At 33.8% G+C, this 15,024-nt stretch overlaps 1 protein-coding gene across 1 annotated transcript; it reads left to right on the top strand.

Annotated features, from left to right (window-relative positions):
• The first annotated feature begins 6,430 nt into the window (after positions 1 to 6,430).
• LOC121792806 (kinesin-like protein KIN-7N) lies at positions 6,431 to 14,255 on the top strand. The gene is made up of 18 exons (XM_042190905.1): positions 6,431 to 6,613; positions 6,710 to 6,799; positions 6,994 to 7,112; positions 7,191 to 7,304; positions 7,381 to 7,462; positions 7,559 to 7,626; positions 7,768 to 7,839; positions 8,208 to 8,350; positions 8,421 to 8,523; positions 8,624 to 8,704; positions 9,304 to 9,372; positions 9,437 to 9,496; positions 9,558 to 9,710; positions 10,227 to 10,505; positions 11,082 to 11,168; positions 11,300 to 11,458; positions 11,551 to 11,820; positions 12,505 to 14,255. The coding sequence occupies exons 1-18, from the start codon at positions 6,469 to 6,471 to the stop codon at positions 14,071 to 14,073; spliced, it is 3,663 nt and encodes a 1,220-aa protein (XP_042046839.1). The 5' UTR covers positions 6,431 to 6,468; the 3' UTR covers positions 14,074 to 14,255.
• Positions 14,256 to 15,024: the final 769 nt, after the last annotated feature.

The following is a 15,024-nucleotide window of genomic DNA, read 5'->3' as shown; positions in this document are numbered from 1 at the left end:
GAAACAAAGTAGAAGAAAAAATTTGTGAATTAAGGTCACATTTAAAAAAGAAAAAAAAAGAACGGGCTGATTTCCTTGCAAAAAAATGAACGGGCTGATTTTCCTTGCAACTTTCCCGAGAATTTAGACCCCGGGGTATTTCCTTGCAACTTTCCTTAGTTTCATTCTTAATTTACATTTTTAATAATGAGATAGAAACGTGATTTCCTTATCCTTCTTTCTTTTTATTTGATATATTTATTCTTGTTTTTATTATATCATTCTTCTTCTCTCTTAATTTACCAATTTTATTCTAATTCTAGTGCCATATCCATTGTCTTATTTTTATGAGATGGAGGGAGTATTATAAGAGAAGTATTATAAAAATAAATATTATTCAACATAAAAATAATTACTTAATATTTTCATAATATATTATGAATACTCGAACATATTTATGGCAGTGATAAATACTTTTTAAACATTTTACATTGGAAATTTATTTATAAATATAATTGATTCAAGATAAATTTCATAATAATCATTTTGCATCACTTAAAAAAACTGAAATTTTAATTTAAATATTTGTATATTTAAGTAAAAGTATATACTCCATTTTTTGTACTGAATATTGTATAGTTAATTCGAATCAAGTTCGAAATCATTTTACAATTTCTTATTGCTATATAATAATACAATAAATAATAAAATTAATTTTTAATTAAATTCAGTTAAATTTAAAAATTTAATAATATGAGGCCGACTTCAGTTTATTGAAAATCACCCAAGTGGATGGAATAATTGTATAGAAATCCTATTTCCGTGTCCCCAACAGTTGAGTACCATGATTCATTTGGCCGCCTATATAACGAGTTCACTCACATACTGGTCTACGTATCGAGAACCAACCAAACTTCTTCTTCCGTTATCGGTTATACAGAGTATATCTTCTCTCGAACACATCAAAGCCATGGCAACCAACTTCAACATCATCGCGATTGACGTACACTCTGATGATCAACCCAATCAACAATTGCTTATTGCGTTCGAGGCTCTGCTCAAGGACGATCACCATAAGTTGTCTGAGTTTGCTCACAACTACTATTCGCCCCTGACACTCGACCAAGGTAACTTCTTACCTCCTTTATCATCTCTTCATAAGCAGCACCATATGCTGCGGGAGACTCTACAATCTGTCCGAAAAAACTGCGGTACGAGGCTGGATCACCTAGACACCCACAAGAAGCTGTCTGCCGTCCTTTTCGCCGGCGCTGCCTCCGTCACCGCAGCCGCTGCCGCTGCCAATGCAAAAATGGCCACGGTGGCGGCGGCCGGAGCTTCGGCCGCCATTCTGTTACTGGAGCTCAGGAATTGGATCCATTCACTTCTGGAGAAGCGTGAGGCTGCTGTCAAGAAACACAAGGAGATCACAAGCCTTATGATTATCGGCGTCGAAAGAGCCATCAATGATCTTGACGCAATGATTGCATCTGCAAAATCTATGTCGGAAAACGGTGGTGGCAGGAAGAAACGCGCGGCGATGAGAAAGAGATTACGAGAAAATGCTACGGACTACAACAACAATGTGAAGGGGACTAAAAGTGAAGTTATTCGCTTCCTCGGTCTGTTATAAAACACAAGTTATGGTGTTTATTGCTTTTGTTGTTGTTGGGACTTCGATGCCTTCCCACACTTTCCTTTTTTGTATGATTGTGGATATATTATAAGTTTTTTATTCAATCTTTATTCTATTACTCCGAAATCAGAAAATATCTTATGTGTGCAAGTGTGTTGCTGTACTTAATTAAATAGTTAATTTTTTTAGAAAAGTCATCAAAGATCGTGTTTGTATAAAAATAATACTTCATCCGGTTTTTTATTAATTGACACCGGTTTATAGGGGTGGCAAATCGTGCGCATTGGGTCGTTATCGGACCAACCTGATAACGACCCAACCCAATAAGATTTAACCCGAATCCGACATGTTAAGGAAACTGTCAATCCGAACACGAACCCGACCTGCTACCCTCAAACCCGAACACGATCCGAACCCAACACAAACCCGTTAACGACACGATATAATATGGGTTGACACGACATGATAACGACCTAAACCCGATATTACACGATTAAAACTTGATATTACACAATTTAACCTAATTTTAAACTTGATTTATATGGTAAAAAGCCACTTTCCACGATTTAATCTTGATTTACAAGAATTTTGTAAAGCATTATTTTTTTTTATAAATGATAAAATAATGAAAATAATAATATTATTTCTTAATGGGTTACCCGTATCCAACCCGCATCCAACCCGAATTTTCGGGTTCTTAATGGGTCAACCCAATAAAAACACGAACCCAGTAAGACTTGATCCAAACCCATTATTTTCGTGCGGATACATGTCGGATTAACGTGTCGGGTTAAAAATTGTCAGCCCTACCGGTTGACTTGACACACGCTTTAAGAAATATAGTGAAATATGGATAAAAAAAGTTAATGAAATGTGAGTCTCACATTTAAATACTACTCCCTCCATCCCACATTTGGAGTGCCATTTAGTTATGGCACGGATTTTAATAAATTGATGGAGTGTGCAATTAATGAAGTGAGATGTTGGAGTGTGTAATAAATGAAGTGAGTTGTTGGAAAATGAGATAGGTTGACTTTTGTTTTTTTTTGTGTAGATAATGGCATTTGGGTGTAATTTTGTTGAATAATGGGGTAAAATTTTATGTCCAAATATGGAAAATTCTAAATGTGACTCTAAAACTGGGACGGAGGGGGTATTATTTTTATAATATAATATGAGTTAATTAAGTTAATGAAATGTGTGATCAATTACTAACAGTAAAAAAATACTCCCTTCGTCCCACATAATTTGGGACACTTTGACCGGGCACGGGTTTTAAGAAATGTAATGAAAATTGGGTTGAAAAAGTTAGTGGAATGTGGGTCTTACTTTTATATATTAATTTTATAATTAAATGTGAGTAGGAATGAGTTAGTGGAATGTGGAGTCCACTACCAAAAATGGTAAAATTGAAATGAGTCAAATTATGTGAGACGGTCCAAAATGGAAAACTGGTTCAAATTATGTGGTACGGAGGGAGTAAGTGTTAGTTAGCTGGGACAAATAAAACTCAAATAATGGTGATGTAAACCTGCACCAAAAGCGGTGACCGAAGACTGCCGGTTGTTGAGGACACTTCTGAAGAAGAGGCGGGCGCCGACTATCCAAAAGCCACAGGTCAATTGGAAGGGCAATGTTTGTACTTTTCGCCTGGTTAGTCATAAATAGACCGAATTGTAATTTAAAAATTATTCCCAATTTAACACATCGATCAAGCTCGAACCACTTGGTCTTGCATGCTACAATATCACTGGATGATATTTTTTAATGCATAGTATTTTTTTTGTATATTTATTAAAAAATATAATAAAATTTATAACATCTCATTCTCTTTAAATAGTGACCACATTTATTATAATTTTGCATAAAAATAATCTTAGTTTTCTCCTCATATAATACTTCTTCTTTAGTAGTATAACTAGTATTGCCACCCGTGCTATATACGGGCCATAGAATTTTCACATATTAATTACACATAATAAATCAATGAAAATAAGCTTTTAATAGGTAGTTTTTTGTTCAAAAAAGACTATTTTATTTGACTTTATGACACTGCCACCCTTTTACACAGAATGAATCAATGAAATAGATTTTTGTTTATTTGACTTATAATGAATCAATGAAATAGCTTTTTGTTTAAAGAAGACTATTTTATTTGACTTTATAGCTCTGCCAACCTTTTATCTGTGTTCAAATTGATAAAAGGGCTCTCTTACTATTGCCATATTCCAATACCATAATTCTAATACCATATTCCAAGGCTGTGTTAAGGGCTCTCTTACTATTGCCATATTCCAATACCATAATTCATATTGCCATATTCCAATACCATAATTCATATTGCCATATTCCAATGCCATAATTCTATATCATTATATTAAATAAGATAAATGAAAGATTAATTAATTAAATATAATTTTAAAAAACAAATAGTATTGATTAGAACATTCAAAATTCTAATACAAACAAAGCAATCACAATAAAACACCATCAATGCAAACTAATTAGTGCACAACTTATAGTTAATGAAAAAAGTTCATAATTGAAAAAATATATACATAAATAAGAATATAACTTTACATGATAACAACAAAACAATAGTTCACAAGTTTTTAAAAATGATACCTCAAATGAAAAAATGCCTTAAGGGCATTTTCATCTAAAAAAAGTTCAAAATACCTCAAATGATATTAACTTATAGTTGACGGACCTAAAATGATATTTTCAAAGTTCATGGACCTAAAATGATACTTCTGCAAAGTTCATGGACCTAAAAAGATGTTCATCTTTTAAAAAAAATCCTTATAAACAACATTAACACTAAAATCACAAATACTATCAACATTAATATTATTATTACAAATTAAAATATTCAAATTTTTATAACTCTTCAATCTTGATATACCTAACGCCGACCATGGCATCATCTTTCCTACCGTCGTCTTTTTCTCATTATGATATATTCTTACATTTTTTCCTTAAATCAAAATTAATGATATTATTTCTTCCACAACAACACATAAAGAACCAAGGTATGTATTTTCCACAACAAATATGTAAACAATAATGGACTGGTTTGTAATTTATCATAAACTTTAGCAATATCTTATTATAAACAAGTTTTTACGATATTGAGAAGGGCATTTAAAGAAGAATTTCAAATAAATTTATAAATTAGAAGAAGAATAGCATGGATAAAATTTTTTGAGGAGAGGCATGTGCTCCACCATTCCTCTATGTGGCTTCGCTCATGGTATCGTTCCCAAAGTCCTTATTTTTATGGGATGGATGGAGTAATCCATTAGTCATATACCATTTGTCCCAAGAAAGTTGAGACAATTTTTTTTCACTCGTTTAAAAAAAATCGTACTAATAAATTGTAAAGTGGATAAATGGTATAGTAATAGCAAGAATAATGTAGCGAAAACTCTTATCTACATTACTCTCGCTTTTACTTTACAGTTTACCCACTTTAACTATTACTATTTATTTGCTTAAATTGGATTAGATATTTGAGTGAACTACCCTAATAGTCTCTGATCTTGTCGAAAAATACACCAATAATCCCTAAAAATTTTATAGTCTTTTTGGTCCCCAAGAATCACATTTTTGGTCCCCAAGAATCACATTTTTGGTACCTGTCGGTCTTTTATACTCATTTGCATTAAAAAAATCCCCTAAATGACTTGGAGGGCACTCTTGGTCTTTGGAAATAACATTTTTGGTACCTCTTCAGTCATGTAATTTTTTTGGACATATATAAAAGCACCTTTTCGGGCAGAAAAAATTTACATTTTTGGTACTAGTTGATTTTATATTTTTACAATATAAACATTTCTTTGGAATTATAATTCACTTAAATTTTTTTAATAATTACTTGAATAACATATAGATTGAGCTTTATACAATAAAAAAGTTACTTTATTTTACTTTAATATTTTTATTAAAATGTTACTTGCAAGAGTTCACTTTAATTTAAGTTACATATAATTCACTTAAATTTTAATTATTATACTTAAAAAGAAATACTTCTTCACTATATTATATTTTAATTAACTTAACTAATATATTTATTTTTCACTTAAGTAGCATTTTTTAAGTAAAAAATTACTATAATTCATTATAATATTTTTCCTTCCCAAATAAAAAAAATTAATTAAATTTTGCAAGTAAAAATAAGTCCTACATGCAAAAAGAATTTTCTATATTCACTTTAATATTTTTATTAAAAAATTACTATTAGATTTAATTTTTTCTTTGTATAGAGTGAGTTTTATAATGAATAATAAATAATTTTAAAAATAAATAAATTATAATTAAACTATTTTAAGGCTGTATTTATTTTTAAATATATAATGACAATAACCTATTTTAAGTAATTAAAAATACAAAAATAGTAACTAGTACTAGTATACTAGTAATTATGGTCGAAAATGCTCTCAAACATTAAAAATTCACATTTTTTGTGCCTAGGGTTACTTTAATCTTATCGTATAAAAATACTATAAGATTTTTTTAAAGACTATTGATGTATATTTTGACAAGATCAGAGATTATTATGGTAGTTTCACTCGAATTATTTTTATCTCTAGATATTTTGATCACTAAAGAAGCATGGGTTAAAGATCGTAAGTTATTAATTTGGCCCAAACAAGTGGAGGCCCGCCAGCCCAAAATCAGATGCCCAATTCAATGGCTAATTCAGTAATTCAACACATTTTCAAATTTCAGTCGCCATCCGCCCGTTTGGCTAAACGACACGACAATTTTCAAATTATTAAGTACCCATAAAACACGAAGAAGAATTGAGAAAGAGAGAAACAGATCAGTCTGCGCGATTATTAGCGAGAGAAATGGAGAAGATCTGCGTAGCAGTGAGAGTCAGACCATCTGCGAATGACAAAAATGTTCATGGATTTCACTGGAAGGTCGATAGCAACCGTATTTCTCTCCACAGATCTCACGGCACTCCCATTTCTGGGGTCTCCTATGCTTTTGGTAACCTCAGATCGAGTATCTGTGCTTGCACGAGCTCAATTATTTAGCAAATTCGATGGTAATGCTTTCCATTTTTGTGATTTTATTTTTATGCAGATCATTTGTTCGATCAGGAGTGCAGTAATGGTACAGTGTATAGGCTTCTGATTAAGGACATAATTAATGCTGCTATGGAGGGTTTTAATGGTGAGTTTAGTTTTTTTATTTTCTGGATCGGGTACGAGCTCGTGATGATTTGTTTAAAGGAGTTGATTGATTTTCCCTTCTCCAATTTCTATTCGCTACGGTTGTCCTTTCATGAGCTAAAATTGCATCTCTGTTGAGCATTCTGTTTTATTATCTGTAATAATATCTCACTTAGACGATTAATGGTAATGTAGGAACTGCATTTGCTTATGGACAGACTAGTAGTGGGAAAACTTTTACTATGAATGGTTCAGAAAATGATCCAGGAATTATCCACAGAGCTGTCAGAGACATTTTTGAAAAAACAGAAGAGGTAAGATAGCATTTTTTCGCCAATGATAAATGTTGCAATTTGTATCTAACATGATTCAGTATGGTTTGTGTGTTTTAGACATCAGATAGGGAGTTTCTTATTCGAGTTTCATACATGGAAATTTACAATGAAGAAATCAATGATCTTTTTGCTGTGGAAAATCAAAAACTTCAGATTCATGAGAGTTTGGTGGTGAGTCTTGGTTAAATCCATTATAGCGTGTTTGTTAAAATGTACTTCAAGATTAATGGCATTTGTTTCCTTGTAGCGTGGAGTATTTGTTGCAGGTCTAAGGGAGGAAATTGTAAACAGCGCTGACCAAGTGCTCCAACTTATCCAACTTGGAGAAGGTTTGATCTTGAATCAGAACACAAGTGAAATTCAGTACATTTTTTCTTGGGTTCATATACTTGTAAGTTCTTAGATTTTCTCTGTGGCACTGGCAGCTAATAGGCATTTTGGTGAGACCAACATGAATGCTCGTAGCAGTAGATCACATACTATTTTTAGGATGGTATGTTCTTTCTCTTCTTCTACTTCTCCCTTTCTCTGTCTAATGAGGCACAGAAGTTTATGTCTATTGCTTTAAATGAGTGATTTATGATATATGTACATCTCATTAACTGCAATGCAATGCATTGTTTTTCATGATTAGGTAATCGAAAGCAAATGGAAGGATAACAAATTCAATGATAGTCCTGACGATGCTATCCGTGTCTCTGTCCTGGTTTGTACCTATTTAAGCAAGTCATTCAATGTTAATTTGTTTCTGTCCTTATATTAAGAAGTCAGAACTCAATTTATTGAATCATTTGATCAGACCTAGCCAATATTGTGTAAGCGAAATGTGGGAGCATGTCTAAAGTTGAAGTATTTTATTTGAAATAAAATTGCTTACTAAGAGAACAGTAAAAGGTTAAAAAGACTTGATATACTCACCTAATAATAAGCATGGAAACAAACTCATAATATAATTCTTTTCCCTAGAACTAAGCTCTGATTCTGTTAAACTTTCTCTTTTTCTTACCATAAAGTTATGCTAACATATCTTCTCATTTTGTTATATTTCGATGCTTCTTTAATTTTTGGAAGTAGAATCTAGTTGACTTAGCTGGGTCTGAGAGAGTAGCAAAAACTGGTGCTGGCGGAGTTCGTTTGAAGGAAGGAAAGCACATTAACAAGAGCTTAATGATTCTTGGTAATGTGATCAACAAACTGAGTGAGGGTGGAAAGCAAAGGTAGTAGTAGGTGTCTCTTTGTTATACCAGATATTGAAGTCGATAACTCATCATTATATATTATTTGCAGCTCCCACATTCCTTATCGGGACAGTAAGCTTACTCGCATTCTTCAGCCAGCATTAGGTGGAAATGCAAAAACTTCAATAATTTGTACTGTTGCGCCTGAAGAGGTACTTAGATGAAATGACATTTTCTTTTATTTTTTTTTAAGTTGAAGCTAAATCAATTTCATATCATGTTTATGTTGGTAATAATTAATAATACATACAGATCCACATAGAAGAATCAAAAGGGACTCTTCAGTTTGCTAGCAGAGCAAAGAGGATAACCAACTGTGTTCAAGTGAATGAGGTCTGTTATAAATGTTTGGAAAATCTCATGGACGTCTATCTTGCTTCTTCCTTACTTGACTTCAGATGTGGCATGTGAAGAAATTGCTAATATAACTTTGCATTGTTTAAATTCTCCATTAAGTTTAACTAATGTTTGTGAGGTTATATATACTTTATTGTGTGTGGTTTATGCACCTATTGATTAACGATCTGATGATATATTCTTCTTACTCTTGTATAGTCCAGCATCACTACTTTTATACAGAGAAATTTGAACTTCTTTTGGAACAAAAAATTGAGTTGTTAAGATATCACATTTTAGAGGATATGGCAATAAAATAAAGCATTCCAGACCTTAGTTAGATCGATTCACCAAAATGTTCAGTTCCAATCTTGGAGAGTGATTACTGTTTCCTTCTATGTTTGCTAACCAGATTATCATTTCCTTGCCTTTTCTTTTAAAATAACACTACATTCATAAAATCAAACATCGTTTTCATTCATAAATATTGTTGCTATCTTTGCTGAAAACTGGAGCTTTTCGTTGTCATTGGAACTAAATAAATAGTAAGCTCTTCCATTCGCTGATAAGAACCTGAGTGATTTAATGTTTTCCAGATATTGACGGATGCTGCCCTATTGAAGAGACAAAAATTAGAAATAGAGGATCTTCGGAGTAAACTTCAGGTACTCTATCATTTATTTTCAGGCCAAGTAGACCGAGCACAATCTAATTATATTTCTTCTATAGGGATCTCATGCTGAAGTATTGGAGAAAGAAATCTTGAAACTGAGGAATGACATGCTAAAGGTAACTTCTTCTTCTTTATAAGTAGACTGAAACATCCTAATGCCTTTTATTGCTGTAACAGTATGAATTGGAGCGGGAGAAACTCGCCACAGAACTAGAAGAGGAAAGGAGATCACAAAAAGAGCGGGAACAATGGATTAAGGAGCAGCAAATGAAAATACACAATCTTAGCAATCTGGTTACCTTGACAGACTCTGACAGAAGCTCTTCCAATGTATAACTTTCTCTTCCTGACCTCATTTTTAGACTGCATTTTCCTTTCTAATTTAGATATATTTATTTTGTGTTTTCGTTGACATAACTTGTGGATTATACTTCCGCCATGATTATTATCCAAACTTTCCGGGATCACTCATTTTGCATTTAAATTGTAGTATTCATTTGTACTTTCCTTTTCATATTCATGTAGCATGTCTGATAACCAGTTAACTGAATTTAGTGTCAGACAGTTTATCTGTACCCCCTTCACTATACCCATAACCAAAAAACTGTACCCCTTCACTATACCCATAACCAAAAGTTGTTTCTCAATGGAAGTCTCATGCTTACCATGTTCTTTTCTATATATTTGATTCTGAATTAGGTCATCTAACCAGGTTTTGTGCGAGCAAAAAGTGCTAAAGACTGATATGTTAATTATTATGTTTGGTTTGAAGTCATGTGTGTGTTCTGTTTAAACTCATTATATTCTTCTGATTAGTGTACATATAAAATTGATGCTGCTTGACAGAATGGGGTCAAAGAATGCCTTCCAGATGAAAGTACTAGTGGTCACAGCATGCGCCAAGAGGATGCTTTTAGTACACCATGTCTTAAAACAGTTCCTAATGGCTTTGTTGCTAAGAGATCACATTATTCAAGCCAACCAGAGTGTAGCCCTCTTCCAGATGTGTTTGGTGATTGTGCTGATGAAGACACATGGATGAAAATGAATAAAGGTTACATAGCTGACCTTGATTCACTTCATACGACTCCTTCGAGGAAGGTCCAATCATTTCCATTTAGTGAGGTATTTTAATAACTTTCAACAATTGTTTCTGGCGTACACTAAATTGTTACCTTTTGTTTCGTTATTTTCTGTTACTTGTTAGAAGGACTTGTTCTACTTCATCTCAAAGTAAATTCTCTTCCAGCAATGCTTTTCTAAGGTGGTAGACTGGTAGTTTTATTTGCAATATTTGGCCCCGGAAGTGATGCAATGGGAATTTCATGATATGGGTTATCATTTGTGTTACCATGAGGAGTGATTTCCTTACATGTATTATGGTATCTGAGAAAGTTACTCATCTGATTAAGAATGTGAAATAGGATGTCCTGGCACCCCTAGAAGGCTATATTATTGGGCCTAAGTTATAAAAAAGTGAAACACATTATTTCATATTGAAATGTCATCCCTTTTATTATTCTAGGCACTGTAGAATTTGAGAAGGGAGTAAGAATGGAGACTGTATCTGTTACTACATAAATGATAAATCATGATGTTCCTTGTCTTGCTACAAGGATATTTACTTCTATTTACTTTCGGCATTAACTTCAAATGCTTAATTATGCTGTCCAAGCTGGTCTAAAATTTGTATCTGTATAGGATTGCTCAATGGATAATTCCAATCAAGAAATACAAAACCTCCGCCGACAGCTAGAGTTTGCCATAGAGGAAAGAGATGAATTGAAGGTTAGTTTCTGGTAAATGGTTGTACCTCTGTATGACTAGTACTCTCCAACTTCAGCTTGTTCTTTTATTTACGTTAATAGCATGACCCAACAAGCAAATTCTTCTTCTTTTGCTGCTTGCACGTACTCTAGAGGAAGTATACAGAACAAGTCTCATTCAATGACCAATTGACAAGAGAGAAATCTGAACTTCAACTCGAGATATTGACAGCACGAGAAGTTCCACGAAAGCTCCTTGAGACTGTGACACATTGCAAAGGCATTCACAACGACGTTTTTTCTATTATACAGGTACATCAGTTTTACTGCATTCAGGTAAAGAAAATCTGAACATAGAGAATTTTGCTAAACACTAATATATTTGCGATATATTCCGTAAGCAGAACACTGTAGCTGATGAGAAATCTGAAATTGCTCAAATGCTTGCGACCACAACTGAAGTTGGAACCTCCCTTTTCTCAACTTTAGAATCTCATCTACTGATGGCTGCGGATGGCAAGAGACCCTTGCCATTAAATGATTGCTTTGTACAAGAGCAATACAACACGCTCCATCAAAAGCTGAGTGATGCAGTTTACTCCTTTGGTTCATCAGATGGATCAACTGTGGGGGATGAATATAAGGAGAATTCTTCTAACTGCAGCAATACTAAGGTAGCTGCCTGCTCATATGTATCAAGATCTTACATGCCAATTTTCTTATTTGTCCTCACAATTGGAATGTGTTTCTCCTACTTCAAGCTCATAATCGCAGGTTATACAGACTTCTTTTCTGATGATTAATCTACGTTTTATCTTGTTAAATACTCTGTGAACTTCTTATTTAGCTTACTAATTACTCCCTCCGTTCCATAGTAATGGAGGCGTTTCTTTTCGGCACGGAGATTAAGAAAAATTGTGTTCGGTGAGTTAAGTAAAGGGAGAATAAAGTGGAAAATGAAAAAGGTAGAGAGATTATAATGTAGTAGACGAGGCGAGATTCTGAACTTAGTCGCATATGCAGTCTGGAAGTTTATGACATGCCAAAACCTCAAGCCGGATGTTGGGTCACAGTATATCTATAAACCACCATGTCAGAATCAGAAGGCAGGAATGATAGGAACTGTTGCATTTTAGACTTTGTTAGATGGTATCATGGACCTTAATGTTAATTTCTTCAATCACAGATATATGTGCTGATTAGTTTTTAGATTTGTGATTTTTTAAGCACGAATACATGCATCACCATTCAGATTGAAATTTTTTCTTGATTCCAGTAATTTTTAAGAGTACATTATGTACATGTATGTTGTGTAACATTCTTTGCCAAACCCTTAAAACTAGTGTTTCAATGTGAAGGGCACTTTGGGAGAAGTAATTGCTTGTTGGAAGCAGGCATTGGAAACTGAAGTTGATGAAATCAAGCATAAGTACAATGACTTGGAAAAAGAGCTGGAAGTTAAAAGTCAGCTGCTTGAGGTTTCCGAAGGAAAACTTCATAGCTTGGAAAGGGAGTTCCGACTTGTAAAACAAGGTCGGGATGCAATGCTTCAAAGAACCTCCAGTTCATCTCAAATGCTCCAGGCATTGGAAAATGAAGTCAGAGAAATCAAACATAAGTACAGTGACTTGGAAAAAGAGCTGGAAGATAAAATTGAGCTACTCGAGGTTTCTGAAGGAAAATATCAAAGCATGGAGAGGGAGTTCCGTCTTGTAACAGAAGACCATGATGCAGCGCTGGAAAGAATATGCAGTTCATCCCAAACGCTCCGGGCATTGGAAAATGAAGTTAAAGAAATCAAACAAAAGTGCAGTGACTTAGAAAAAGAGTTGGATGTTAAAAATCAGCTTCTTGAGGTTTCTGAAATGAAATATCAAAGCGTAGAGAGGGAGTTCCATCTTGTAACAGAAGACAGAGATGCAGCGCTTGAAAGAATCTCTAGTTCATCCCAAACGCTCCGGGCATTGGAAAATGAAGTCAGAGAAATCAAACATATGTACAGTGACTTGGAAAAAGAGCTGGAAGATAAAATTGAGCTACTCGAGGTTTCTGAAGAAAAATATCAGAACATGGAGAGGGAGTGTCATCTTGTAACAGAAGAGCGAGATGCAACACTTGAAAGAATCTCAAGTTCGTCTCAAATGCTACAAGCATTGGAAAATGAAGTCAAAGAAATCAAACATAAGCACAATGACTTAGAAAAAGAGTTGGAAGTTAAAAGTCAGCTTCTTGAGTTTTCTGAAGAAAAATATCAGATCATGGAAAGGGAGTTCCGTCTTGTAACCGAAGAACGAGATGCAGCGCTTGAAAGAATCTCTAATTCGTCTCAAGTACTCCAGGCACTGGAAAATGAAGTTGAAGAAATCAAACATAAGCTCAATGACTTAGAAAAAGAGTTGGAAGCTAAAGGTTGCCTTCTTGAGGTTTCCGAAGGAAAATATCAAAGCATGGAAAGGGAGTTCTGTCTTGTAACAGAAGAGCGAGATGCAGCCCTCAAAAGAAGTTCCAGTTCGTCTCAAACGCTCCAGGGATTGGAGAATCAAGTCGAAGAAAGCAAACACAAGTACAATGACTTAAAAAAAGAGTTGGAAGTTACAAACCAGCTTCTTAAGGTCTCTGAAGGGAAACTTCATAGCTTGGAAAGGGAGTTTTGTATTGTAAAAGAAGAGCGAGATACAATGTTCAGTAGAATCTCGAGTTCAGCTCAGATTCTTACACAAGTCACTGGCGAAAAGGACAGAGTTCTAAAGGAGCTTAACACTGAAGTTAGGAGGAGAAAGAAGCTCGAGGAAGAGATCAAGCAGTTTAACGCTGCTTTTGCGTGTCGACAGAGGTCAGTAACGTCATTCCAAAGTGAGTTCAAATCTTTGCTGGAGACCATGAAGACGCAGAATCCAACTTCACTATCCAAATCTCATGGATCTTGAAGGTCTCTAATATCTCTGCTCTGCTACATCTAAACTTATTTAGTTATGTAACAATGATTCAATTATTTTCTGTTTATGTAATGTCATTGAATTGAGGAATTTTGTGATCTCATGCTTTGTGCATGTGTGTGGTTTGTTTGAGATTACAAATTAATGTTACTCCCTATATCTCTTTTGTTTTACTACCATTTTTCATTGTAACAATTTTTAAAAAGATTACTATAAAATTATAGTTACTACTAGTATTGATTAAATTTCAATTTTGACTTTGAATTTTTTTGAAAGAGAAGAGAGTCTTGTGTGCGCACCCACCACCTGCAAGATGAAGCACGATTCCAACACAGTTAAGAATTTTATTTACTTTGATCCTTGTAATCAATATCATATAAACTATAACATTTTTTTTTCTAATTAACGTGTCTAAATTTGCACACTAATTTGTCTTAGGATTTTCTAGAAGAGACAATCTTGCATGCGTGCCACCGACAAGGTGAGCACAGGATTTCGAACATACTATAGTTAACAATTTTATTTAATATTTAATCCTTTTAAGTAATACTATCAGTAACTAGTTTCCTAAGTAATATGCCTAAATTCGCATACACCACCTTTTTTTACAACTAACACAGGCAAAACCTAATATCAACCCTAATATGCCTAATTTGCACGCACCATTTTGTCTCGGAAATATTTAACTCTTTTAATTAATATTGTTATAAAAATCATAATTATTTTCCTAATTAATGTGCCTAAATTCGCATGCACCACCTTGTCTATGATTTTCCGAAAAGACAATCTTGCTTGCGCGTGATGTCCAACACAGTTCAGAATTTTATTCCCAAATTTAAGTAATGTCATAACTATTTTCCTAATTAAGTGCCTAAAGTGGCAAAGGTTAGAGCACATTTTTTGAATTTTCGAAACAGACAATCTTGAGTCCGCGATACTCGG

Source organism: Salvia splendens, chromosome 2 (genome assembly GCF_004379255.2).
Source record: "Salvia splendens isolate huo1 chromosome 2, SspV2, whole genome shotgun sequence".
Classification (NCBI taxonomy): domain Eukaryota; kingdom Viridiplantae; phylum Streptophyta; class Magnoliopsida; order Lamiales; family Lamiaceae; genus Salvia; species Salvia splendens.
Note: the sequence above shows the minus strand (reverse complement) of the source record. Positions and strands in the feature narration are given on the sequence as shown.

Bases quoted from the DNA above. Each gene is read 5' to 3' on its own strand.
- LOC121792806 (XM_042190905.1), top strand. From the start codon at position 6,469: ATGGAGAAGATCTGCGTAGCAGTGAGAGTCAGACCATCTGCGAATGAC. The intron at 7,840-8,207 runs GTTTGTACCTAT...TTTTGGAAGTAG, and splicing joins CTATCCGTGTCTCTGTCCTG to AATCTAGTTGACTTAGCTGG. The intron at 11,169-11,299 runs GTTAGTTTCTGG...CACGTACTCTAG, and splicing joins AGGAAAGAGATGAATTGAAG to AGGAAGTATACAGAACAAGT.